The sequence below is a fragment of the Oncorhynchus gorbuscha genome, linkage group LG10 (genome assembly GCF_021184085.1).
Source record: "Oncorhynchus gorbuscha isolate QuinsamMale2020 ecotype Even-year linkage group LG10, OgorEven_v1.0, whole genome shotgun sequence".
NCBI lineage: Eukaryota > Metazoa > Chordata > Actinopteri > Salmoniformes > Salmonidae > Oncorhynchus > Oncorhynchus gorbuscha.
The window spans coordinates 6,006,194-6,033,463 of NC_060182.1; the positions used below are offsets into that span (position 1 = coordinate 6,006,194).

Genomic DNA, 27,270 nt, shown 5'->3' on the forward strand with positions numbered 1-27,270 from the left:
GAAGGCAAAGATACACACTTCTATGAAGGACAACTGGCCTCACTCGTTTAACTGGGCACATTACAGGTTGGGTCAAACAAAAAAACAAAAAAAGTTTTACCTGCAAGTAAACATCCAGCTGAATAACTTCCTGTCAAGGAAGAACAGGGGAAAGAACATCGTGTTACTCTAGTGACTGACCTGGGGGGGTGTATTTAACCTAAGACTGTAGTGACAGACCTGGGGGGTATTTAACCTAAGACTGTAGTGACTGGTCTGTATGGGGGGGGTGTATTTAACCTAAGACTGTAGTGACTGATCTGTATGGGGGGGGGGTGTATTTAACCTAAGACTGTAGTGACTGATCTATATGGGGGGGGGGGGTGTATTTAACCTAAGACTGTAGTGACTGGTCTGTATGGGGGGGGGTGTATTTAACCTATGACTGTAGTGACTGGTCTGTATGGGGGGGGGGGGGGGGGTGTATTTAACCTATGACTGTAGTGACTGGTCTGTATGGGGGGGTGTATTTAACCTAAGACTGTAGTGACTGGTCTGTATGGGGGGGGTTGTATTTAACCTAAGACCGTAGTGACTGATCTGTATGGGGGGGGGGGGTGTATTTAACCTAAGACTGTAGTGACTGGTCTGTATGGGGGGGGGGGGGGTATTTAACCTAAGACTGTAGTGACTGACCTGTATGGGGGGCGGGGTATTTAACCTAAGACTGTAGTGACTGACCTGTATGGGGGGGGGGGGTATTTAACCTATGACTGTAGTGACTGATCTATATGGGGGGGGGGGTGTATTTAACCTAAGACTGTAGTGACTGGTCTGTATGGGGGGGGTGTATTTAACCTAAGACTGTAGTGACTGGTCTGTATGGGGGGGGGGGTGTATTTAACCTATGACTGTAGTGACTGATCTATATGGGGGGGGGGGTATTTAACCTAAGACTGTAGTGACTGGTCTGTATGGGGGGGGGGGTGTATTTAACCTAAGACTGTAGTGACTGATCTGTATGGGGGGGGGTGTATTTAACCTAAGACTGTAGTGACTGATCTATATGGGGGGGTATTTAACCTAAGACTGTAGTGACTGCCCTGTATGGGGGGGGGGGTATTTAACCTAAGACTGTAGTGACTGACCTGTATGGGGGGGGGGGGTATTTAACCTATGACTGTAGTGACTGATCTATATGGGGGGGGGTGTATTTAACCTAAGACTGTAGTGACTGGTCTGTATGGGGGGGGGTGTATTTAACCTAAGACTGTAGTGACTGGTCTGTATGGGGGGGGGGGGTGTATTTAACCTATGACTGTAGTGACTGATCTATATGGGGGGGTTATTTAACCTAAGACTGTAGTGACTGATCTATATGGGGGGGTATTTAACCTAAGACTGTAGTGACTGATCTGTATGGGGGGGTGTATTTAACCTAAGACTGTAGTGACTGATCTGTATGGGGGGGGGGGGGTGTATTTAACCTATGACTGTAGTGACTGATCTGTATGGGGGGGGGGTGTATTTAACCTAAGACTGTAGTGACTGATCTGTATGGGGGGGGGGGTGTATTTAACCTAAGACTGTAGTGACTGATCTGTATGGGGGGGGGGGGTATTTAACCTAAGACTGTAGTGACTGACCTGTATGGGGGGGGGGGGGGGGGTGTATTTAACCTATGACTGTAGTGACTGACCTGTATGGGGGGGGGGTGTATTTAACCTAAGACTGTAGTGACTGATCTGTATGGGGGGGGGTGTATTTAACCTATGACTGTAGTGACTGGTCTGTATGGGGGGGGGGGGGTGTATTTAACCTAAGACTGTAGTGACTGGTCTGTATGGGGGGGGGGTGTATTTAACCTAAGACTGTAGTGACTGGTCTGTATGGGGAGGGGGGGGGTGTATTTAACCTAAGACTGTAGTGACTGATCTATATGGCACTGCACACAATTGTGAGCAAGGTGGATTGTGGAAACTCACAGATTCTTTGACGGTAACATAGCCAGACCTGTATATAGAAAACATTTATTTTGTTACAGAGACTGACATCAAGATAACAACAGAATCAGAGATTTGATGTGTTTTCTATTGTTACAGTTTGTGGGTTTTATACACCCATTATTTGAAGACAAATACATGATTGAGACTCACTCTGTTTGTGTGTTGGCTTCTTGCTGTGTCTTCTTATCTCCTGTACCCTTCAGGATGCCTGGTGGAGTGAAATGACCAATGTTTTCATTCAATATGACTTGGTCATAATTGTATTGTATTGGAAGTGGAATACAAAATATAGAAGTACCCTTTTCTTTCTTCGTGGAGGCGTTTAACCTGGGCTGGACTAGATCTCTGCTCGGGGTGGAGGTTGGGGTGGAGGTAGGGGTGGAGGTAGGGGTGGAGGTGGGTGGTTGTTTTGTCAAGGCTTTTTTCCTGGGCTGGACTAGTTCTCTGCTCGGGGTGGAGGTAGGGGTGGAGGTAGGGGTGGAGGTAGGGGTGGAGGTGGGTGGTTGTTTTGTCAAGGCTTTTTTCCTGGGCTGGACTAGTTCTCTGCTCGGGGTGGAGGTTGGGGTGGAGGTAGGGGTGGAGGTAGGGGTGGAGGTGGGTGGTTGTTTTGTCAGGGCTTTTTTCCTGGGCTGGACTAGTTCTCTGCTCGGGGTGGAGGTTGGGGTGGAGGTAGGGGTGGAGGTAGGGGTGGAGGTTGGGGTGGAGGTAGGGGTGGAGGTAGGGGTGGAGGTAGGGGTGGAGGTTGGGGTGGAGGTAGGGGTGGAGGTAGGGGTGGAGGTAGGGGTGGAGGTTGGGGTGGAGGTAGGGGTGGAGGTTGGGGTGGAGGTAGGGGTGGAGGTTGGGGTGGAGGTTGGGGTGGAGGTTGGGGTGGAGGTTGGGGTGGAGGTAGGGGTGGAGGTAGGGGTGGAGGTAGGGGTGGAGGTTGGGGTGGAGGTAGGGGTGGAGGTAGGGGTGGAGGTTGGGGTGGAGGTTGGGGTGGAGGTAGGGGTGGAGGTTGGGGTGGAGGTAGGGGTGGAGGTAGGGGTGGAGGTAGGGGTGGAGGTTGGGGTGGAGGTTGGGGTGGAGGTTGGGGTGGAGGTTGGGGTGGAGGTAGGGGTGGAGGTAGGGGTGGAGGTAGGGGTGGAGGTTGGGGTGGAGGTAGGGGTGGAGGTTGGGGTGGAGGTAGGGGTGGAGGTAGGGGTGGAGGTTGGGGTGGAGGTAGGGGTGGAGGTAGGGGTGGAGGTGGGTGGTTGTTTTGTCAAGGCTTTTAACCTGGGCTGGACTAGTTTTCTGCTCGGGGTGGACGTCTTCAGGGTGTAGGTTGGGGTGGAGATGGGTGGTTCTCTGGTCGAGGTGCAGATGGTTGGGGTGGAGATGGGGGTTCTCTGGTCGAGGTGCAGATGGTTGGGGTGGAGATGGGGGTTCTCTGGTCGAGGTGCAGATGGTTGGGGTGGAGATGGGGGTTCTCTGGTCGAGGTGCAGATGGTTGGGGTGGAGATGGGGGTTCTCTGGTCGAGGTGCAGGTGCAGGTGGTTGGGGTGGAGGTGGGGGGTTCTCTGGTCGAGGTGCAGGTGCAGGTGGTTGGGGTGGAGGTGGGGGGTTCTCTGGTCGAGGTGCAGATGGTTGGGCTGGAGGTGGGTGGTTCTCTGGTCGAGGTGGTGAAGGTGAAGGTGGGTGGTTCTCTGGTCGAGGTGGTGAAGGTGGAGGTGGGTGGTTCTCTGGTCGAGGTGGTGAAGGTGGTGAAGGTGGAGGACACTGCCTCTAGTGTTCTAGTACTGCTCTTCTCATTTTTCCATATTGAGGCCTGGTAAATACAACAGTGATAACGAAGGAACTCAATAATTATGCTGTAACGTCCCCTTAATAAATAAATGAGCCCTGGATAGTCAGAATCAGACTATAGACAGTAGCCCTATTAACAAGATACACTTCAAATATATTGTTAAAACCAATAGGCATGAAGTAAAGTAGATTGTAAACCAATAGGCATGCAGTAAAGTAGATGGTAAACCAATAGGCATGCAGTAAAGTAGATGGTAAACCAATAGGCATGCAGTAAAGTGGATGGTAAACCAATAGGCATGCAGTAAAGTAGATGGTAAACCAATAGGCATGCAGTAAAGTAGATGGTAAACCAATAGGCATGCAGTAAAGTAGGTTTTAACCAATAGGCATGCAGTAAAGTAGATTTTAAATCAATAGGCATGCGGTAAAGTAGATTTTAAATCAATAGGCATGCGGTAAAGTAGATTTTAAACCAATAGGCATGCGGTAAAGTAGGTTTTAACCAATAGGCATGCGGTAAAGTAGGTTTTAACCAATAGGCATGCAGTAAAATAGTTGGTAAACCAATAGGCATGCAGTAAAGTAGGTTTTAACCAATAGGCATGTAGTAAAGTAGATGGTAAACCAATAGGCATGTAGTAAAGTAGATGGTAAACCAATAGGCATGTAGTAAAGTAGATGGTAAACCAATAGGCATGTAGTAAAGTAGATGGTAAACCAATAGGCATGCAGTAAAGTAGATGGTAAACCAATAGGCATGCAGTAAAGTAGATGGTAAACCAATAGGCATGCAGTAAAGTAGGTTTTAACCAATAGGCATGCAGTAAAGTAGATGGTAAACCAATAGGCATGCAGTAAAGTAGGTTTTAACCAATAGGCATGCAGTAAAGTAGATGGTAAACCAATAGGCATGCAGTAAAGTAGATGGTAAACCAATAGGCATGCAGTAAAGTAGATGGTAAACCAATAGGCATGCAGTAAAGTACATGGTAAACCAATAGGCATGCAGTAAAGTAGATGGTAAACCAATAGGCATGCAGTAAAGTAGATGGTAAACCAATAGGCATGTAGTAAAGTAGATGGTAAACCAATAGGCATGTAGTAAAGTAGATGGTAAACCAATAGGCATGCAGTAAAATAGATGGTAAACCAATAGGCATGCAGTAAAGTAGATGGTAAACCAATAGGCATGCAGTAAAGTAGATGGTAAACCAATAGGCATGCAGTAAAGTAGATGGTAAACCAATAGGCATGCAGTAAAGTAGATGGTAAACCAATAGGCATGCAGTAAAGTAGATGGTAAACCAATAGGCATGCAGTAAATTAGATGGTAAGACATGAATTACATGTTTTCTTTTACCCATTCACTGTTGTCCAGGTCATCTGTGGATGTCTTTATTCTTCGACCCATTGTTAATGGCCTTACATTGGACATAAGCCCAGGGGGCATAGGCCAACTGATGTTACACTGCAAAGACTCTGTCTTCGCTTCGTCACAGATGACACAGCTGTCGTCCTTGACCTTTGCAGAGTCTTTGGCCCTTTGTGACCCATGCAGATTTGACTTAGGGGTCACGCTGACCTTGGCCCCCACCGTCTCTGACTTGGCTGTGTCACAGATGACACAGCTGTCGTCCTTGACCTTTCCAGAGTCTTTGGCGCTTTCTGGGCTGACTGATCGTCTTATATTGAATTCCTGCTGTCTCTTCCGCCTCAGCTCCTTCTTGATCCACCGTGTGTCCAGTTCTCTGGTTGGGCTCCGACAGGAAGTAACGTTGTTGCGTCCCCGTAGTCCCTTGTGTTTCTCTGACCGCTGCTCACTCTTCTGGTCGTATTCTTTCACCTGACGCAACAGAGGGTCATATGGTCAAACAACTGGAGTAGTGGTGCTACCTTAAATAAACGAACGACGCATCAGAAGTTGAAGCACGGACTCTCTCTCTCTCTCTCTCTCTCTTGTAAATTACAAGGATAAAAACATAGCGTGACCTTTCAGCCAGAGACCTTCATTAGGCAGAGTTGTTATTCTCTCACCTTAAACCACTTGGTCAGGGTGATATCCTCCATGGTAGTGTGTCCTGTCTGGCTGTAATGATGAGGGTGTAGGCCTACTCTTACAACTGCAAAGTGAATATGTTAAACAATTAAGTATATTGTTATTGCAATTGATATGTAGAGACACATGACAAATAAAGCAGTTACAATGGTTGCGTCAGATTGGCTAAATGAATGCAGGAGTGGAGGTAGTGGATACCATGGTGGATAACCTGGTGGATAACCTGGTGGATAACCTGGTGGATAACCTGGTGGATAACATGGTGGATAACCTGGTGGATAACCTGGTGGATAACAGGGTGGATAACCTGGTGGATAACCTGGTGGATAACAGGGTGGATAACCTGGTGGATAACCTGGTGGATAACAGGGTGGATAACCTGGTGGATAACCTGGTGGATAACCTGGTGGATAACCTGGTGGATAACATGGTGGATAACCTGGTGGATAACAGGGTGGATACCAGGGTGGATAACCTGGTGGATAACCTGGTGGATAACCTGGTGGATAACCTGGTGGATAACAGGGTGGATACCAGGGTGGATAACCTGGTGGATAACCTGGTGGATAACCTGGTGGATAACCTGGTGGATAACAGGGTGGATAACCTGGTGGATGGTGGATAACTGGTGGATAACAGGGTGGATACCTGGTGGATAACCTGGTGGATAACCTGGTGGATAACTGGTGGATAACCTGGTGGATAACATGGTGGATAACCTGGTGGATAACCTGGTGGATAACCTGGTGGATAACCTGGTGGATAACCTGGTGGATAACATGGTGGATAACCTGGTGGATAACCTGGTGGATAACCTGGTGGATAACCTGGTGGATAACCTGGTGGATAACCTGGTGGATAACAGGGTGGATAACCTGGTGGATAACAGGGTGGATAACCTGGTGGATAACCTGGTGGATAACAGGGTGGGGTGGATAACCTGGTGGATAACCTGGTGGATAACCTGGTGGATAACAGGGTGGATAACCTGGGTGGATAACCTGGTGGATAACAGGGTGGATAACAGGGTGGATACCTGGTGGATACCTGGTGGATAACCTGGTGGATAACCTGGTGGATAACCTGGTGGATAACCTGGTGGAGGGTGGATAACCTGGTGGATAACCTGGTGGATAACCTGGTGGATAACCTGGTGGATAACCTGGTGGATAACCTGGTGGATAACCTGGTGGATAACCTGGTGGATAACCTGGTGGATAACCTGGTGGATAACCTGGTGGATAACATGGTGGATAACCTGGTGGATAACAGGGTGGATAACCTGGTGGATAACCTGGTGGATAACCTGGTGGATAACCTGGTGGATAACAGGGTGGATAACCTGGTGGATAACCTGGTGGATAACCTGGTGGTGGTGGATAACCTGGTGGATAACAGGGTGGATAACCTGGTGGATAACCTGGTGGATAACCTGGTGGATAACCTGGTGGATAACCTGGTGGATAACCTGGTGGATAACCTGGTGGATAACCTGGTGGATAACCTGGTGGATAACCTGGTGGATAACATGGTGGATAACCTGGTGGATAACCTGGTGGATAACCTGGTGGATAACCTGGTGGATAACAGGGTGGATAACCTGGTGGATGGTGGATAACATGGTGGATAACCTGGTGGATAACCTGGTGGATACCAGGGTGGATAACCTGGTGGATAACCTGGTGGATAACCTGGTGGATAACCTGGTGGATAACCTGGTGGATAACCTGGTGGATAACCTGGTGGATAACCTGGTGGATACCATGGTGGATAACCTGGTGGATAACCTGGTGGATAACCTGGTGGATAACCTGGTGGATAACATGGTGGATAACCTGGTGGATAACAGGGTGGATACCAGGGTGGATAACCTGGTGGATAACCTGGTGGATAACCTGGTGGATAACCTGGTGGATAACAGGGTGGATACCAGGGTGGATAACCTGGTGGATAACCTGGTGGATAACCTGGTGGATAACCTGGTGGATAACAGGGTGGATAACCTGGTGGATAACAGGGTGGATAACCTGGTGGATAACAGGGTGGATACCAGGGTGGATAACCTGGTGGATAACCTGGTGGATAACCTGGTGGATAACCTGGTGGATAACATGGTGGATAACCTGGTGGATAACCTGGTGGATAACCTGGTGGATAACCTGGTGGATAACCTGGTGGATAACCTGGTGGATAACCTGGTGGATAACCTGGTGGATAACCTGGTGGATAACAGGGTGGATAACCTGGTGGATAACAGGGTGGATAACCTGGTGGATAACCTGGTGGATAACAGGGTGGATAACCTGGTGGATAACAGGGTGGATAACCTGGTGGATAACAGGGTGGATAACAGGGTGGATAACCTGGTGGATAACCTGGTGGATAACCTGGTGGATAACCTGGTGGATAACAGGGTGGATAACAGGGTGGATAACCTGGTGGATAACAGGGTGGATAACAGGGTGGATAACCTGGTGGATAACCTGGTGGATAACCTGGTGGATAACAGGGTGGATACCAGGGTGGATAACCTGGTGGATAACAGGGTGGATAACCTGGTGGATAACCTGGTGGATAACCTGGTGGATAACAGGGTGGATACCAGGGTGGATAACCTGGTGGATAACAGGGTGGATAACCTGGTGGATAACAGGGTGGATACCAGGGTGGATAACCTGGTGGATAACAGGGTGGATAACCTGGTGGATAACCTGGTGGATAACAGGGTGGATAACAGGGTGGATAACAGGGTGGATAACCTGGTGGATAACAGGGTGGATAACAGGGTGGATAACCTGGTGGATAACCTGGTGGATAACCTGGTGGATAACAGGGTGGATAACCTGGTGGATAACCTGGTGGATAACAGGGTGGATAACAGGGTGGATAACCTGGTGGATAACCTGGTGGATAACCTGGTGGATAACCTGGTGGATAACAGGGTGGATAACCTGGTGGATAACCTGGTGGATAACAGGGTGGATAACCTGGTGGATAACAGGGTGGATAACCTGGTGGATAACCTGGTGGATAACCTGGTGGATAACAGGGTGGATAACCTGGTGGATAACAGGGTGGATAACCTGGTGGATAACCTGGTGGATAACAGGGTGGATAACCTGGTGGATAACCTGGTGGATAACCTGGTGGATAACCTGGTGGATAACAGGGTGGATAACCTGGTGGATAACCTGGTGGATAACCTGGTGGATAACCTGGTGGATAACAGGGTGGATAACCTGGTGGATAACCTGGTGGATAACCTGGTGGATAACCTGGTGGATAACAGGGTGGATAACCTGGTGGATAACCTGGTGGATAACCTGGTGGATAACCTGGTGGATAACCTGGTGGATAACCTGGTGGATAACAGGGTGGATAACCTGGTGGATAACCTGGTGGATAACCTGGTGGATAACCTGGTGGATAACCTGGTGGATAACCTGGTGGATAACCTGGTGGATAACCTGGTGGATAACCTGGTGGATACCAGGGTGGATAACCTGGTGGATAACCTGGTGGATACCATGGTGGATAACCTGGTGGATAACAGGGTGGATAACAGGGTGGATAACAGGGTGGATAACCTGGTGGATAACAGGGTGGATACCAGGGTGGATAACCTGGTGGATAACCTGGTGGATACCAGGGTGGATAACCTGGTGGATAACCTGGTGGATAACATGGTGGATAACAGGGTGGATACCAGGGTGGATAACCTGGTGGATACCATGGTGGATAACCTGGTGGATAACAGGGTGGATAACAGGGTGGATACCAGGGTGGATAACCTGGTGGATACCATGGTGGATAACCTGGTGGATAACCTGGTGGATAACAGGGTGGATAACAGGGTGGATACCATGGTGGATAACCTTGTGGATAACAGGGTGGATAACCTGGTGGATAACCTTGTGGATAACAGGGTGGATAACCTGGTGGATACCATGGTGGATAACCTGGTGGATACCATGGTGGATAACCTGGTGGATAACATGGTGGATAACCTGGTGGATAACAGGGTGGATAACAGGGTGGATAACAGGGTGGATAACCTGGTGGATAACAGGGTGGATAACCTGGTGGATACCATGGTGGATAACCTGGTGGATACCATGGTGGATAACCTGGTGGATAACAGGGTGGATAACAGGGTGGATACCAGGGTGGATAACCTGGTGGATACCATGGTGGATAACCTGGTGGATAACCTGGTGGATAACAGGGTGGATAACAGGGTGGATACCATGGTGGATAACCTTGTGGATAACAGGGTGGATAACCTGGTGGATAACCTTGTGGATAACAGGGTGGATAACCTGGTGGATACCATGGTGGATAACCTGGTGGATACCATGGTGGATAACCTGGTGGATAACATGGTGGATAACCTGGTGGATAACAGGGTGGATAACAGGGTGGATAACAGGGTGGATAACCTGGTGGATAACAGGGTGGATAACCTGGTGGATACCATGGTGGATAACCTGGTGGATACCATGGTGGATAACCTGGTGGATAACAGGGTGGATACTCTGGTGGATAACCTGGTGGATAACCTGGTGGATAACAGGATGGATAACCTGGTGGATACCATGGTGGATAACCTGGTGGATACCAGGGTGGATAACCTGGTGGATACCATGGTGGATAACAGGGTGGATACTGTGGTGGATAACCTGGTGGATAACAGGGTGGATACTGTGGTGGATAACCTGGTGGATAACCTGGTGGATAACAGGGTGGATAACAGGGTGGATACTGTGGTGGATAACCTGGTGGATAACAGGGTGGATACTGTGGTGGATAACCTGGTGGATAACCTGGTGGATAACGGGGTGGATAACCTGGTGGATAACCTGGTGGATAACGGGGTGGATAACGGGGTGGATAACCTGGTGGATAACAGGGTGGATAACCTGGTGGATAACAGGGTGGATAACCTGGTGGATAACAGGGTGGATAACCTGGTGGATACCATGGTGGATAACCTGGTGGATAACGGGGTGGATACCGGGGTGGATAACGGGGTGGATAACCTGGTGGATAACGGGGTGGATAACGGGGTGGATAACAGGGTGGATAACGGGGTGGATAACAGGGTGGATAACGGGGTGGATAACCTGGTGGATAACCTGGTGGATAACAGGGTGGATAACGGGGTGGATAACCTGGTGGATAACGGGGTGGATAACCTTGTGGATACCAGGGTGGATAACGGGGTGGATACTGTGGTGGATAATGGGGTGGATAACCTGGTGGATAACCTGGTGGATAACCTGGCGGATAACGGGGTGGATAACGGGGTGGATACTGTGGTGGATAACGGGGTGGATAACAGGGTGGATAACCTGGTGGATAACGGGGTGGATAACCTGGTGGATAACAGGGTGGATAACCTGGTGGATACCGGGGTGGATAATGGGGTGGATAACCTGGTGGATAACGGGGTGGATAACCTGGTGGATAACGGGGTGGATACCGGGGTGGATAACTGGGTGGATAACAGGGTGGATAACCTGGTGGATAACAGGGTGGATAACCTGGTGGATACCGGGGTGGATAACTGGGTGGATAACAGGGTGGATAACCTGGTGGATAACAGGGTGGATAACCTGGTGGATAACCGGGTGGATAACCTGGTGGATAACGGGGTGGATAACCTGGTGGATAACGGGGTGGATAACACGGTGGATAACACGGTGGATAACAGGGTGGATAACAGGGTAGATAGCCTGGTGGATACCGGGTGGATAACCTGGTGGATAACGGGGTGGATAACGTGGTGGATAACCAGGTGAATAACGGGGTGGATACCGGGGGTGGATAACACGGTGGATACCGGGTGGATAACCTGGTGGATAACAGGGTGGATAACCTGGTGGATAACAGGGTGGATAACCTGGTGGATACCATGGTGGATAACCTGGTGGATAACGGGGTGGATACCGGGGTGGATAACGGGGTGGATAACATGGTGGATAACGGGGTGGATAACGGGGTGGATAACGGGGTGGATAACCTGGTGGATAACCTGGTGGATAACCTGGTGGATAATGGGGTGGATAACGGGGTGGATAACCTGGTGGATAACGGGGTGGATAACCTTGTGGATACCAGGGTGGATAACGGGGTGGATACTGTGGTGGATAACGGGGTGGATAACCTGGTGGATAACCTGGTGGATAACGGGGTGGATAACGGGGTGGATACTGTGGTGGATAACAGGGTGGATAACAGGGTGGATAACCTGGTGGATAACGGGGTGGATAACCTGGTGGATAACGGGGTGGATAACAGGGTGGATAACCTGGTGGATAACGGGGTGGATACCGGGGTGGATAACGGGGTGGATAACCTGGTGGATAACCTGGTGGATAACCTGGTGGATAACCTGGTGGATGACGGGGTGGATACCGGGGTGGATAACTGGGTGGATAACCTGGTGGATAACCGGGTGGATAACCTGGTGGATAACGGGGTGGATAACCTGGTGAATAACAGGGTGGATAACCTGGTGGATAACACGGTGGATAACACGGTGGATAACAGGTTGGATAACCTGGTGGATACCGGGTGGATAACCTGGTGGATAACGGGGTGGATAACGTGGTGGATAACCAGGTGGATAACGGGGTGGATACCGGGGTGGATAACACGGTGGATACCGGGTGGATAACCTGGTGGATAACGGGGTGGATACCGGGGTGGATAACACGGTGGATACCGGGGTGGATAACCAGGTGAATAACGGGGTGGATACCGGGGTGGATAACACGGTGGATACCGGGGTGGATAACCTGGTGGATAACGGGGTGGATAACCTGGTGGATACCGGGTGGATAACGGGTGGATAACCTGGTGGATAACGGGGTGGATAACCTGGTGGATACCGGGTGGATAACAGGGTGGATAACGGGGTGGATAACGGGGTGGATAACGGGGTGGATAACCTGGTGGATAACGGGGTGGATAACCTGGTGGATAACGGGGTGGATAACCTGGTGGATACTGGATGGATAACGGGTTGGATAACGGGGTGGATACCGGGGTGGATAACGGGGTGGATAACGGGGTGGATAACGGGGTGGATACTCAATCAGTAAATGACACGCACCTCGAGAAGCAGATGAGGGGAATGTATAATTAGCCTTCGACTGATTGTTATTTATTTGCCCACAGGTCTCAAACCATTCACAGTTCAACTTCTCTCATCGCATTTTACAGTTGACAGGGAGCTCTTCATCGCTCCTCAAACTTGACAAATGTGTACATATATAACAGAAAGTTTGGAAAACCAATGGCACAATAAACATCAGTCAGTTGCTAAAACGGCTTTATGTATCAAAGGCAAGTTGAAGAAGATAGTTACACACAAATAAGACATTTCTCTGGCTGCTATGACAACAGAGTTTCAGTAGAGAAGGGAAGCATGACTAAGTCGCTCTGGATAAGAGCGTCTGCTAAATGACTTAAATGTAAATGTAAATGTACAGGGAGGTTTATCAAGATATGTACATGTTACCTGCTCAGGCATCAATATTGTTTGAAGTAACGGATCCTGAAGAGGCAGTTGTGAAGTAAAAAAAAAAAAAAAACCCAGAAAAAAAAAACCAGCCAAGCTTTCTCTGTCTTCTAAACCGTGTCCTCCTTGTAATATTTTCTGTCTTTCTCAAGTCGCTCTTTCTGTCTTGCATGTTTTTTCAGGAAGTGGAAGGGATGGGTAACCACGTCATGCAGGTTCCTCTATCTCACCAACAAGCTGTGGCTCCAATGATGCCACACACTGGTGGGACCCATTGATTAGAGACTGCCATGCCCTGTTGACACTGTAGTTGGGTGTAGAAGGTAGCTATTTGGTCGTTTTCCTCTCTCCCCATCTCAGCGAGACTGGTCAGCTGGGTGTTATGTACTAGGAATGTTCTTCTGTACGTACTGTAAATTGGTATGATATGTAACTACTGGACATGATGCATATACACTGTAAAACTCCCATCAATGTATTATGTTGTGTGTGTGTGTGTTTTGAAAATAACATGGGGCTGATTGCCTCTGGACTTGAAACACTGTGCTTTCAAACTATGCCTATTCATAACGCTCAAAACAAATTTCAACTGCAACTATATTTAGGAGCTTAATAACTTAATATCCCGTGCGGCAAAGGTCATATCTATTTCACTTGTGTGCAACCTAGTGGATTAAACACTGAACAACAGAACAATTTGAAAGACAGTGACTTTCAAATCCCGTTTATAATCTCGCGACGTTTTGACGGTCTCTAGCAGTAGAAGGGCACGAAGAGAAGGTGGTCAGGAAATCTAAGACTTGGCACTTTTTCGTTTAACCAATGCTGTCTAGGATCGTTTTCGTTTCAGGTATGCAATGTCAGCGTATCATACATACTATTGAGTTGAAATAGCAGTAGTAATGTCACGAAGTGTGGCTGATTTGAACTGTAAAGCTGAAGGGTAAAAGTCTGCAGGAGAAGGCCTCAATCACAATTGAATGAGCAACATGCTAACCTAGCAAGAACAGGGTAAATATAGCTAGTAAAACGTAAATGTTACGTGGCAAAAAATATTCTTTATTTGTCCAATCTGGGTAGTTATTGCACCCATATTTTGGAATAACTAACGTTATTTAGTTACAGTACATGTCAAGGTAACATTGCTTGTTGGGAAAGGTGTCGAGCCCTCCACGGTTAAACTGTTAGCATTGCTAACTTCACTGACAGTTGGCAACTCATCATGCATAATATTGGTGTCTTGAAGTAGGTATTTGTTTGTTAAACAATTAGTTAGCAAAAACATATTTAGGTATCTATCTGTTAAACAACTAGTTAGCAAAAACATATTTAGGTATCTGTTAAACAACTAGTTAGCAAAAACATATTTAGGTATCTGTCTGTTCAACAACTAGTTAGCAAAAACATATTTAGGTATCTATCTGTTAAACAACTAGTTAGCAAAAACATATTTAGGTATCTGTTAAACAACTAGTTAGCAAATTTTTTTTTAGGTATCTATCTGTTAAACAACTAGTTAGCAAAAAAATATTTAGATATCTATCTGTTAAACAACTAGTTAGCAAAAAAATATTTAGTTATCTATCTAGCTAACTAGGGACAATGTCGAGTCCTGGACGGTTAACAAACGTTAGCTAGCGTACTAACACTTGGTAGATGTCGTGGCTATTGCGCTTGACAGCTGATTTGACGTTGGCTAGCGAAAGCTTGTATGTGGATACAGTTCCCTAGCGCAGACTCTGTTTGGAGTAAAACTCCATATTATTCTCTACCAGTATGTGAATTTATTTTTATTTTTTTTTTGCAACAGAGCAGCCTCTTTCAGTCACATGTTTCATTGACACGTAAATTCATGACATTCAAAACATGTTTCTTGTCTTTTTAAAATTATATTGACTGTTCTTTTCTCCTCCAGCTAATGCTGTAAAAAGCAGTGGTCCCCTCGGCGCTGGGTATGCACTTATTATTACTTTAACATGAAGCTACATGACGTTCTCTACGTAAACATTACACAATTAAATGTCAGTACACTGCATTTCAAACCGAGTCAGTTGTACAACTGAATTCCTTCAACTGAAATGTCTTCCGTATTTAACCCAACCCCTCTGAATCAAAGAGGTGGACTGCCTTAAAATTGACATCCACGTTTTCGGTGCCCTGGGGAACAGTGGGGTTAACTGCCTTATTCAGGTGCAGAACGACAGATTTTTACCTAGTCATCAGCCCGGGGATTCGATCCAGCAACCTTTTTGTTACTGGCCCAACACTCTAACCGCTAGGCTTCCTGCCGCTCCATTGGCCCAACACTCTAACCGCTAGGCTTCCTGCCGCTCCATTGGCCCAACACTCTAACCGCTAGGCTTCCTGCCGCTCCATTGGCCCAACACTCTAACCGCTAGGCTTCCTGCCGCTCCATTGGCCCAACGCTCTAACCGCTAGGCTTCCTGCCGCTCCATTGGCCCAACGCTCTAACCGCTAGGCTTCCTGCCGCTCCATTGGCCCAACACTCTAACCGCTAGGCTTCCTGCCGCTCCATTGGCCCAACACTCTAACTGCTAGGCTTCCTGCCGCTCCATTGGCCGAACACTCTAACCGCTAGGCTTCCTGCCGCTCCATTGGCCCAATGCTCTAACCGCTAGGCTTCCTGCCGCTCCATTGGCCAACTTGGATCTATTTGATTGCTAACAAGGTAGAACAGTTGAACTGTTATGAACACACCCTCATGTCTGTCTCCAGCTGTTTGAACAGCACGGCCTGTTCATTTTGTTTAGATGTTGAAACCAAGTGGCCTACCTAGATGAGATGCTTATTTCTCAGAATGAGAACGAGATGCCAATTCCTTATACAAATATTTTTATGCTCAATGCATATTTTTATAAAAACAGACTAGACAGCTAGCAAGTAACAATATGTGGCTAAAATGCTGAACATTCATTTCTCACAATCATGTTCAATGATGCTCTCGTTTTTAGTAGGGTCTACTTAATTATACGTTTTGGGAGTTGAGACCTCTTTAAAAAAAGGTTACGTTCTCCTCTATTACAGTAAAACAATGTCATTGTGTTTGTTTCCACTTGACCCGGTTCTGTTGGACAAAACCTGAAAGGCGAGTTGAAACTGTTTGTCAGAAAAGGAGGAAGTAATCTCTCATCTTTGTTGGTGTGAGGGCCTTGGGGTGAGAGAGTGCACGGAAGGAGATCATTAAAAACCTTGATTCTTTCCAGACAGGCATTTGGAACATCGTGCTAAAAATGAAATGAATTTGATATATCGCCCAGCCTAATCTAGAGACACATGCTTGTTTTACATGTATAAAACCACGGGTGGCAGGTAGCCGAGCGTTAAGTGTTGGACCAGTAACAGAATCGTCTCTCGTTTGAATCCCTGAGCCGGCAAGGCAGTTAACCCCGAACAACAACCGCTCCCTGGGCACTGATGACGTGGATGGCGATTTATTAAGGCTGTGTCTGATTTGAGGGGTTGGGTTAAATGCCGAAGATGCATTTCGGTTTCATTGCATTGTTGTGCAACTGACCAGGTATTCCCCTTTCTCTAAATGCCAATTCACAACACTAGATATATCATTTTAATGGTCCAGTAGTTTTGATATGAATTGGCAAACTAGATAAATGAAATAAAGGTGACAAAATGGTAATGGGGACCTTGAACTCTACATTGACTTTCTACATTCCCGTCCTCACCATAGTTCCTACAATAAAGTCTGCCTGTCTTCCCAGGCTGGTCCAGCTGTCCCACCTCCACACGTCCCCCAACAGCCAAGCTCCAGTCCCTGCTCTGCCAGAGAAGGGAGGCAAGACACGCCATGGCATCATCCCTGAGGAGATCTTCCAGCTCCTGTACCCCAAGACTGGAGTCACAGGTCAGCAGAACTTCCACAAACCTGGAGCAGTGTTCAGATAGAAAAATGATATGTAGAACAAACATGCCTCACTGACATGTTGAATAACTAATAATTTAATCTGTATTCATGACATTTATCGACATAATCAACATTTGCCTATTGAATGTGGCCATGGACTTTCACTCTCCTCCCCTCCTCCGCTTCCATCTCCTCCCATCCCCTCCTCCTCCCCTCCTCCGCTTCCATCTCCTCCCATCCCCTCCTCCTCCCCTCCTCCGCTCCCATCTCCTCCCATCCCCTCTTCCTCCTCCCCTCCTCCGCTCCCATCCCCTCTTCCTCCTCCCCCTCCTCCGCTCCCATCTCCTCCCCTCCTCCGCTTCCATCTCCTCCCATCCCCTCCTCCTCCCCTCCTCCGCTTCCATCTCCTCCCATCCCCTCTTCCTCCTCCCGTCCTCCGCTCCCATCTCCTCCCCTCCTCCGCTCCCATCTCCTCCCATCCCCTCTTCCTCCTCCCTCCTCCGCTCCCATCTCCTCCCCTCCTCCCTTCCATCTCCTCCCATCCCCTCTTCCTCCTCCCCGTCCTCCGCTCCCATCTCCTCCCCTCCTCCGCTCCCATCTCCTCCCATCCCCTCTTCCTCCTCCCGTCCTCCGCTCCCATCTCTCCCTCCTCTTCCATCTCCTCCCCTCCTCCGCTCCCATCTCCTCCCTCCTCCGCTCCCATCTCCTCCCCTCCTCCGCTTCCATCTCCTCCCCTCCTCCGCTTCCATCCCTCTTCCTCCTCCCGTCCTCCGCTCCCATCTCCTCCCCTCCTCCGCTTCCATCTCCTCCCCTCCTCCTCCCCTATCCGTTCTCCCTTCCATCTCCTCCCATCCCCTCTCCTCCCATCCCCCTTCCTCCTCCCCCCTCTCCTCCCGTTCTCCCTTCCATCTCCTTTTGCCCTTGACACTCTCCTCCTCTCCTCCCATCCCCTCTTCCTCCTCCCCTCCTCCGCTCCCATCTCCTCCCCTCCTCCGCTTCCATCTCCTCCCCTCCTCCCTTCCATCCCTCTTCCTCCTCCCGTCCTCCGCTCCCATCTCCTCCGCTTCCATCCTCCCCTCCTCCGCTCCCATCTCCTCCCCTCCTCCGCTTCCATCTCCTCCCCTCTTCCATCCCCTCTTCCTCCTCCCGTCCTCCGCTCCCATCTCCTCCCCTCCTCCGCTTCCATCTCCTCCCCTCCTCCGCTCCCATCTCCTCCCCTCCTCCGCTTCCATCTCCTCCCCTCCTCCGCTTCCATCTCCTCCCCTCCTCCGCTTCCATCCCCTCTTCCTCCTCCCGTCCTCCGCTCCCATCTCCTCCCCTCCTCCGCTTCCATCTCCTCCCCTCCTCCGCTTCCATCTCCTCCCCTCCTCCGCTCCCATCTCCTCCCTCCTCCGCTTCCATCTCCTCCCCTCCTCCGCTTCCATCCCCTCTTCCTCCTCCCGTCCTCCGCTCCCATCTCCTCCCCTCCTCCGCTCCCATCTCCTCCCCTCCTCCGCTTCCATCTCCTCCCCTCCTCCGCTTCCATCCCCTCTTCCTCCTCCCGTCCTCCGCTCCCATCTCCTCCCCTCCTCCGCCCATCTCCTCCCCTCCTCCTCCCCCTCCTATCCGTTCTCCCTTCCATCTCCTCCCATCCCCTCTCCTCCCATCCCCTCTTCCTCCTCCTCCCCCTCCTATCCGTTCTCCCTTCCATCTCCTTTTGCCCTTGACACTCTCTTCACTCGTGTTCTATTATCATCCCCAGGTTCCTACATCCTTTTTTGTTTGTATTTTTATTTCACCTTTATTTAACCAGGTAGGCTGGTTGAGAACAAGTCCTCATTTACAACTGCGACCTTGCCAAGATAAAGCAAAGCAGTACGACACAAACAACAACACAGAGTTACACATGGAATAAACAAACATACAGTCAATAATACAATAGAAAAGGTGTGTGGAAATGAGGTAGGATAAGAGAGGTAAGGCAATAAATAGGCCATAGTGGCGAAATAATTACAATACAGCAATTAAATACTGGAGGGATAGATGTGAAGAAGATGAGTGTGCAAGGAGAGATACTGGGGTGCAAAGGAGCAATGAAGGAGTGTTGTATGGCATTGACTCTCATCTGGAAGTTAGTTAACACAGTGTCCAAAGAGGGGCCAGAAGTATGCAGAATGGTGTCGTCTGCCGAGAGGTGGATCAGAGACTCACCAGCAGTAAGAGCGACATCATTGATGTATACAGAGAAAAGAGTCGGCCCGAGAATTGAACCCTGTGACACCCCATGGAGACTTGTCAGAGGTCCATACAACAGGCCTTCCGATTTGACACACTGAACTCTATCTGAGAAGTAGTTGGTGAACCAGGCGAGGCAGTCATTTGAGAAAACAAGTCTGCTGATAAGAATGTGGTGATTGACAGAGTCGAAAGCCTTGCCAGGTCGATGAAGACGGCTGCACAGTACTGTCTCTTATCGATGGCGGTTATGATATCGTTTAGGACCTTGAGCGTGTCTGAGGTGCACCCGTGACCAGCTCCGAAACCAAATCCTGTTCTGCTTCTCTCTCTCTCTCGCTCTTCTCCTCTATAAATTATACTAAATAAACGTTAGCATCTCCACTCCTGTTGTCTCTAGGCCCCTACATGCTGGGTGCTGGGCTGCTCACGTACATTCTCTCCAAGGAGATCTACATCATCAACCACGAGACCTTCGCTGCTGCCTGCATGGGTACGGTCATCATCTACGGTGTCAGGAAGTTCGGCCCCGACGTCGCGGCTTTCGCTGACAAACTGAACGAGGTGCGGAAATAATTGTCCTCCTGAGTTTGTTTGGCCTGTTTGATCATTAATTGCAGGTCTTCTTGTCGTAAATCTTTTGGACTTTTGTAGTAGTTCTGGATCAGTGTTTCTCAACTCCCCGGTACCCCCCAGCAGCCCCAACTCCTCCGGTACCCCCCCCCCCCCCCCCAGCAGCCCCGACTCCTCCGGTAACCCCCCGGCAGGCCCGACTCCTCCAGTACCTCCCCAGAAGCGTTTCTACTGAATTTTCTATTGAGGATTTTAGCCCCTCCCTTATTTAAAGTCACCAGTCCCGAGACATTTCATATGTTATGCAAACTGTCCATATGCTGTGTTCCTCGGAGCCTCGTAGTCTCACAGCTGACCTACGACCCTTACCCTCTGACATTGTCTGTGTGTTCTGGTTTTTGCAGGAGAAAGTGCAGAAGGCTCAGGAAGTGAAGGACCTGGCCATGACCAGCTTGGCTCAGGCCGTCCTGGACGAGAAGAAGGAGCAGTGGAGAGCAGAGGGACGACAGATGCTCTTCGACGCTAAGAGGGTGAGTCGGTTGGTTACCTGACGTTAGAACACGCGTCTCGTCTGTATGGTAAAGAGGAGCTAAACTCTGGGCTCAAAACCCACACACTCTTGACGAGGTCAAATCGGTCCAATTTGAAAAGCCTTTTGATAGACCTGTTTTAACATGGTCTTCAATCCAGGAGTAAGCTTCATCTAGGCCTGTGTAACCACTCCTAGGGCTGGTATTTCAGGACACAGACTTAATTAAGTGTAAACTTGGATTAAAAAGCATTGTGAATGGAGAATATCTGTTGAAAGAGTGTTTAAAAAAAAAAATCTAGGATTAAACCAGACCCCAACGTCTTGCTATGATTTTAGCATGAGATGGTGTGCTAATGTCCCCTCTGTTCTCCCCCCCCCCCCCCCCCCCCTACCTCACCTCAGAACAACGTGGCCATGCTACTGGAGACCAACCGCAGGGAGAGGGTCCACATGGTGACCAACGATGTGAAGAAGAGGCTGGACTACCAGATCGCCCTGCAGACCCTTCACCGCCGCATGGAGCAGGAACACATGGTGAACTGGGTGGAGAAGAACGTAGTCACCAGCATCACCCCCCAGCAGGTGGGTTGGGGAACATTACACACATCACCCCCCAGCAGGTGGGTTGGGGAACATTACACACATCACCCCCCCAGCAGGTGGGTTGGGGAACATTACACACATCACCCCCAGCAGGTGGGTTACACACATCACCCCCCAGCAGGTGGGTTGGGGAACATTACACACATCACCCCCCCAGCAGGTGGGTTGGGGAGACATTACACACATCACCCCCCAGCAGGTGGGTTGGGGAGACATTACACACATCACCCCCAGCAGGTGGGTTGGGGAACATTACACACATCACCCCCCAGCAGGTGGGTTGGGGAACATTACACACATCACCCCCAGCAGGTGGGTTGGGGAACATTACACACATCACCCCCCAGCAGGTGGGTTGGGGAACATTACACACATCACCCCCCAGCAGGTGGGTTGGGGAACATTACACACATCACCCCCCAGCAGGTGGGTTGGGGAACATTACACATCATCACCCCCAGCAGGTGGGTTGGGGAACATTACACACATCACCCCCCCAGCAGGTGGGTTGGGGAACATTACACACATCACCCCCCAGCAGGTGGGTTGGGGAACATTACACACATCACCCCCCAGCAGGTGGGTTGGGGAACATTACACACATCACCCCCCAGCAGGTGGGTTGGGGAACATTACACACATCACCCCCCAGCAGGTGGGTTGGGGAACATTATGGATTTGACTGGAGTGTGTATAGTCTGTATAGAGATGGGGTACTGTTGTAGGAATTAAATTCCTCTGTTTTAACACCCAATTAAAATCAAACACTCTGTCAATTCATAAGGGTTTGTATGTCCCTTATTAGTATAAAAATGGACAGAGCCCAGTCTTCAAGTCAAACGGCAGCCTTTATTCACGAGAGTACTGCTCCTTGTTACACATTTTACCACAGGTTATAAACTTAAAATGACGTCATTAGTTTCAGTACCAACCCGTGTCATCTCTGTTCTAGTACAAAGGCTGTATGGTTCTCACATCGTCTCTCCCTATAAAGATAATATACGACCGAGCCAAGGTCAGCTTGTGTAGATAAGCCTTCTAGCCAGACTGGCTATAAGTTCATTCATTTCTACCATGGTACAGACAGACCATGTTCTAATTCTTGATTATATTTACACACATTATATTCAGTACTAGGATTAAAAATAAAATTCATACATCTATACACTAACATAATAGTGTTCTGATTAGTACATATACACTAATAGTATTCTGATTAGTACATATACACTAACATAATAGTATTCTGATTAGTACACATACAGTAACATAATAGTATTCTGATTAGACCATATACACTAATAGTATTCTGATTAGACCATATACACTACATAATAGTATTCTGATTAGTACACATACAGTAACATAATAGTATTCTGATTAGTACACATACAGTAACATAATAGTATTCTGATTAGACCATATACACTAATAGTATTCTGATTAGACCATATACACTAATAGTATTCTGATTAGTACATATACACTAATAGTATTCTGATTAGACCATATACACTAATAGTATTCTGATTAGACCATATACACTAACATAATAGTATTCTGATTAGTACATATACACTAATAGTATTCTGATTAGTACATATACACTAATAGTATTCTGATTAGTACATATACACTACATAATAGTATTCTGATTAGTACATATACACTAACATAATAGTATTCTGATTAGACCATATACACTACATAATAGTATTCTGATTAGACCATATACACTACATAATAGTATTCTGATTAGACCATATACACTACATAATAGTATTCTGATTAGACCATATACACTACATAATAGTATTCTGATTAGACCATATACACTACATAATAGTATTCTGATTAGACCATATACACTAATAGTATTTTGATTAGTACATATACACTAATAGTATTCTGATTAGTACATATACACTAATAGTATTCTGATTAGTACATATACACTAATAGTATTCTGATTAGTACATATACACTAATAGTATTCTGATTAGACCATATACACTAACATAATAGTATTCTGATTAGACCATATACACTAACATAATAGTATTCTGATTAGACCATATAGTATTCTGATTAGACCATATACACTAACATAATAGTATTCTGATTAGACCATATACACTACATAATAGTATTCTGATTAGACCATATACACTACATAATAGTATTCTGATTAGACCATATACACTACATAATAGTATTCTGATTAGACCATATACACTAATAGTATTTTGATTAGACCATATACACTAATAGTATTTTGATTAGACCATATACACTAATAGTATTTTGATTAGTACATATACACTAATAGTATTCTGATTAGTACATATACACTAATAGTATTCTGATTAGTACATATACACTAATAGTATTCTGATTAGTACATATACACTAATAGTATTCTGATTAGACCATATACACTAACATAATAGTATTCTGATTAGACATATACACTAATAGTATTCTGATTAGTACATATACACTAATAGTATTCTGATTAGTACATATACACTACATAATAGTATTCTGATTAGACCATATACACTACATAATAGTATTCTGATTAGACCATATACACTACATAATAGTATTCTGATTAGTACATATACACTACATAATAGTATTCTGATTAGACCATATACACTACATAATAGTATTCTGATTAGTACATATACACTACATAATAGTATTCTGATTAGTACATATACACTACATAATAGTATTCTGATTAGTACATATACACTACATAATAGTATTCATATACACTACATAATAGTATTCTGATTAGTACATATACACTACATAATAGTATTCTGATTAGTACATATACACTACATAATAGTATTCTGATTAGTACATATACACTACATAATAGTATTCTGATTAGTACATATACACTACATAATAGTATTCTGATTAGTACATATACACTACATAATAGTATTCTGATTAGTACATATACACTACATAATAGTATTCTGATTAGTACATATACACTACATAATAGTATTCTGATTAGTACATATACAGTAATAGTATTCTGATTAGTACATATACACTACATAATAGTGTTCTGATTAGTACATATACACTAATAGTGTTCTGATTAGTACATATACACTAATAGTATTCTGATTAGTACATATACACTAATAGTATTCTGATTAGTACATATACACTAATAGTATTCTGATTAGTACATATACACTAATAGTATTCTGATTAGTACATATACACTAATAGTATTCTGATTAGTACATATACACTAATAGTATTCTGATTAGTACATATACACTAATAGTATTCTGATTAGTACATATACACTAATAGTATTCTGATTAGTACATATACACTAATAGTATTCTGATTAGTACATATACACTAATAGTATTCTGATTAGTACATATACACTAATAGTATTCTGATTAGTACATATACACTAATAGTATTCTGATTAGTACATATACACTAATAGTATTCTGATTAGTACATATACACTAATAGTATTCTGATTAGTACATATACACTACTAATAGTATTCTGATTAGTACATATACATATACACTAATAGTATTCTGATTAGTACATATACACTAATAGTATTCTGATTAGTACATATACACTAATAGTATTCTGATTAGTACATATACACTAATAGTATTCTGATTAGTACATATACACTAATAGTATTCTGATTAGTACATATACACTAATAGTATTCTGATTAGTACATATACACTAATAGTATTCTGATTAGTACATATACACTAATAGTATTCTGATTAGTACATATACTAACTAATAGTATTCTGATTAGTACATATACACTAATAGTATTCTGATTAGTACATATACACTAATAGTATTCTGATTAGTACATATACACTAATAGTATTCTGATTAGTACATATACACTAATAGTATTCTGATTAGTACATATACACTAATAGTATTCTGATTAGTACATATACACTAATAGTATTCTGATTAGTACATATACACTAATAGTATTCTGATTAGTACATATACACTAATAGTATTCTGATTAGTACATATACACTAACATAATAGTATTCTGATTAGTACATATACACTAACATAATAGTATTCTGATTAGTACATATACACTAACATAATAGTATTCTGATTAGTACATATACACTAACATAATAGTGTTCTGATTAGTACATATACACTAACATAATAGTATTCTGATTAGTACATATACACTAACATAATAGTGTTCTGATTAGTACATATACACTACATAATAGTATTCTGATTAGTACATATACACTAACAATAGTATTCTGATTAGTCATCATTGATAAAGAATTCCCTTAACAGGAACATTATGGATTTGACTGGGTGTATATAGAGATGGGGAACATTATGGATTTGACTGGGTGTATATAGAGATGGGGAACATTATGGATTTGACTGAGTGTATATAGTCAGTATAGAGATGGGGAACATTATGGATTTGACTGGGTGTATATAGAGATGGGGAACATATATTTGATTTGAGATGGGTGTATATAGAGATGGGGAACATTATGGATTTGACTGGGTGTATATAGAGATGGGGAACATTATGGATTTGACTGGGTGTATATAGAGATGGGGAACATTATGGATTTGACTGGGTGTATATAGAGATGGGGAACATTATGGATTTGACTGGGTGTATATAGAGATGGGGAACATTATGGATTTGACTGAGTGTATATAGTCAGTATAGAGATGGGGAACATTATGGATTTGACTGAGTGTATATAGAGATGGGGAACATTATGGATTTGACTGAGTGTATATAGAGATGGGGAACATTATGGATTTGACTGAGTGTATATAGAGATGGGGAACATTATGGATTTGACTGGGTGTATATAGTCAGTATAGAGATGGGGAACATTATGGATTTGACTGAGTGTATATAGAGATGGGGAACATTATGGATTTGACTGGGTGTATATAGTCAGTATAGAGATGGGGAACATTATGGATTTGACTGGGTGTATATAGAGATGGGGAACATTATGGATTTGACTGGGTGTATATAGAGATGGGGAACATTATGGATTTGACTGGGTGTATATAGAGATGGGGAACATTATGGATTTGACTGGGTGTATATAGAGATGGGGAACATTATGGATTTGACTGGGTGTATATAGAGATGGGGAACATTATGGATTTGACTGGGTGTATATAGAGATGGGGAACATTATGGATTTGACTGGGTGTATATAGAGATGGGGAACATTATGGATTTGACTGGGTGTATATAGAGATGGGGAACATTATGGATTTGACTGGGTGTATATAGAGATGGGGAACATTATGGATTTGACTGGGTGTATAGAAGGATATATCTGTGTGTGTGTTAAGGGGTGGGTGTGTTAAGGGGTGTATGTATTTGGTCTATATACAGTACCAGTCAACAGTTTGGACACACCTACTCATTCAAGGATTTTTCTTTATTTTTACATTGAATAATAGTGAAAACATCTTAACTATGAAATGATACCTATGGAATCATGTAGTAACCAAAGAACGTGTTCACTTTGTGTTTCAGGAGAAGACGAGTATTGCCAAGTGCATCACAGACCTGAAGGCGTTGGCTAAAGTCCAGCAGGCTAAGGCCACTGCGTAATTCACCGCTGTAACAGTCTAGACCTTCTCTCCTGAACCCCAACTGTTTTCATTTCAAATAAACTATTTCCTCTTTAACCATATATGGTCTGTCCATATATGTGTGTGTATACTGTACATGTCAACTGATCATAAAATAAAAGTAATTTTATTCGGTTCTAGTTTGGTGTTCTTGATGCACCCATCCCGTTAGCCGGATCATTTTTGTCAACGTCCGCTAAATTGCAGAGTGTCAAATGAAATTACTAAAAATATTTAATTTTCATGAAATCACAAGTGCAATATAGCAGAACACAGTTTAACTTGTTGTTAATCCACCTGACGTGTCAGATTTCAAAAAAGCTTTACAGCAAAAGCTATCCATGCGTTTTGTGTTAGGACATCTCTCTCAGCAGACAAAACATTACAAACAGCTAGCAGCAAAGTAGATTGGTCAGAAAAGCAATAAAATGAATTGCTTACTTT

The 27,270-nt window shown here is 45.5% G+C and overlaps 3 protein-coding genes across 3 annotated transcripts in view; 1 reads left to right on the forward strand and 2 right to left on the reverse strand.

Moving 5' to 3' along the window:
* The window catches only part of LOC124044982 (trichohyalin-like), a 19,089-nt gene extending 16,335 nt beyond the window's left edge, over positions 1-2,754 (reverse strand). The window contains exons 1-4 of the mRNA XM_046364187.1: positions 2,284-2,754; positions 2,136-2,193; positions 1,965-1,992; positions 101-130 (exon numbers count right to left, since the gene is read on the reverse strand). The gene's annotated coding sequence lies outside the window, so the exon portion shown is untranslated. The remainder of the gene's footprint in view (positions 1-100; positions 131-1,964; positions 1,993-2,135; positions 2,194-2,283) is intronic.
* A 342-nt stretch (positions 2,755-3,096) lies between these two features.
* LOC124044983 (proteoglycan 4-like) lies at positions 3,097-13,724 on the reverse strand. Its single transcript, XM_046364188.1, has 4 exons — positions 13,331-13,724; positions 5,784-5,869; positions 5,110-5,592; positions 3,097-3,768 (listed from the first exon to the last, which is right to left on the reverse strand). Exons 2-4 carry the CDS (start codon positions 5,814-5,816, stop codon positions 3,274-3,276), a joined length of 1,011 nt encoding a protein of 336 aa, XP_046220144.1. The 5' UTR covers positions 5,817-5,869; positions 13,331-13,724; the 3' UTR covers positions 3,097-3,273.
* Positions 13,725-14,055: 331 nt separating this feature from the next.
* Positions 14,056-26,963, forward strand: LOC124044984 (ATP synthase F(0) complex subunit B1, mitochondrial-like). The gene is made up of 7 exons (XM_046364189.1): positions 14,056-14,180; positions 15,246-15,282; positions 17,068-17,210; positions 19,825-19,988; positions 20,402-20,527; positions 20,932-21,111; positions 26,729-26,963. Exons 1-7 carry the CDS (start codon positions 14,153-14,155, stop codon positions 26,804-26,806), a joined length of 756 nt encoding a protein of 251 aa, XP_046220145.1. The 5' UTR covers positions 14,056-14,152; the 3' UTR covers positions 26,807-26,963.
* The last annotated feature ends 307 nt before the right edge of the window (positions 26,964-27,270 follow it).

Bases quoted from the DNA above. Each gene is read 5' to 3' on its own strand.
- LOC124044983 (XM_046364188.1), bottom strand. From the start codon at position 5,816: ATGGAGGATATCACCCTGACCAAGTGGTTTAAG. The intron at 5,593-5,783 runs GTGAGAGAATAA...CTGTTGCGTCAG, and splicing joins CCCTGACCAAGTGGTTTAAG to GTGAAAGAATACGACCAGAA. The intron at 3,769-5,109 runs GTAAAAGAAAAC...TGTATTTACCAG, and splicing joins ACCTGGACAACAGTGAATGG to GCCTCAATATGGAAAAATGA.
- LOC124044984 (XM_046364189.1), top strand. From the start codon at position 14,153: ATGCTGTCTAGGATCGTTTTCGTTTCAG. The intron at 15,283-17,067 runs GTATGCACTTAT...CTGTCTTCCCAG, and splicing joins AGTGGTCCCCTCGGCGCTGG to GCTGGTCCAGCTGTCCCACC. The intron at 20,528-20,931 runs GTGAGTCGGTTG...ACCTCACCTCAG, and splicing joins TGCTCTTCGACGCTAAGAGG to AACAACGTGGCCATGCTACT.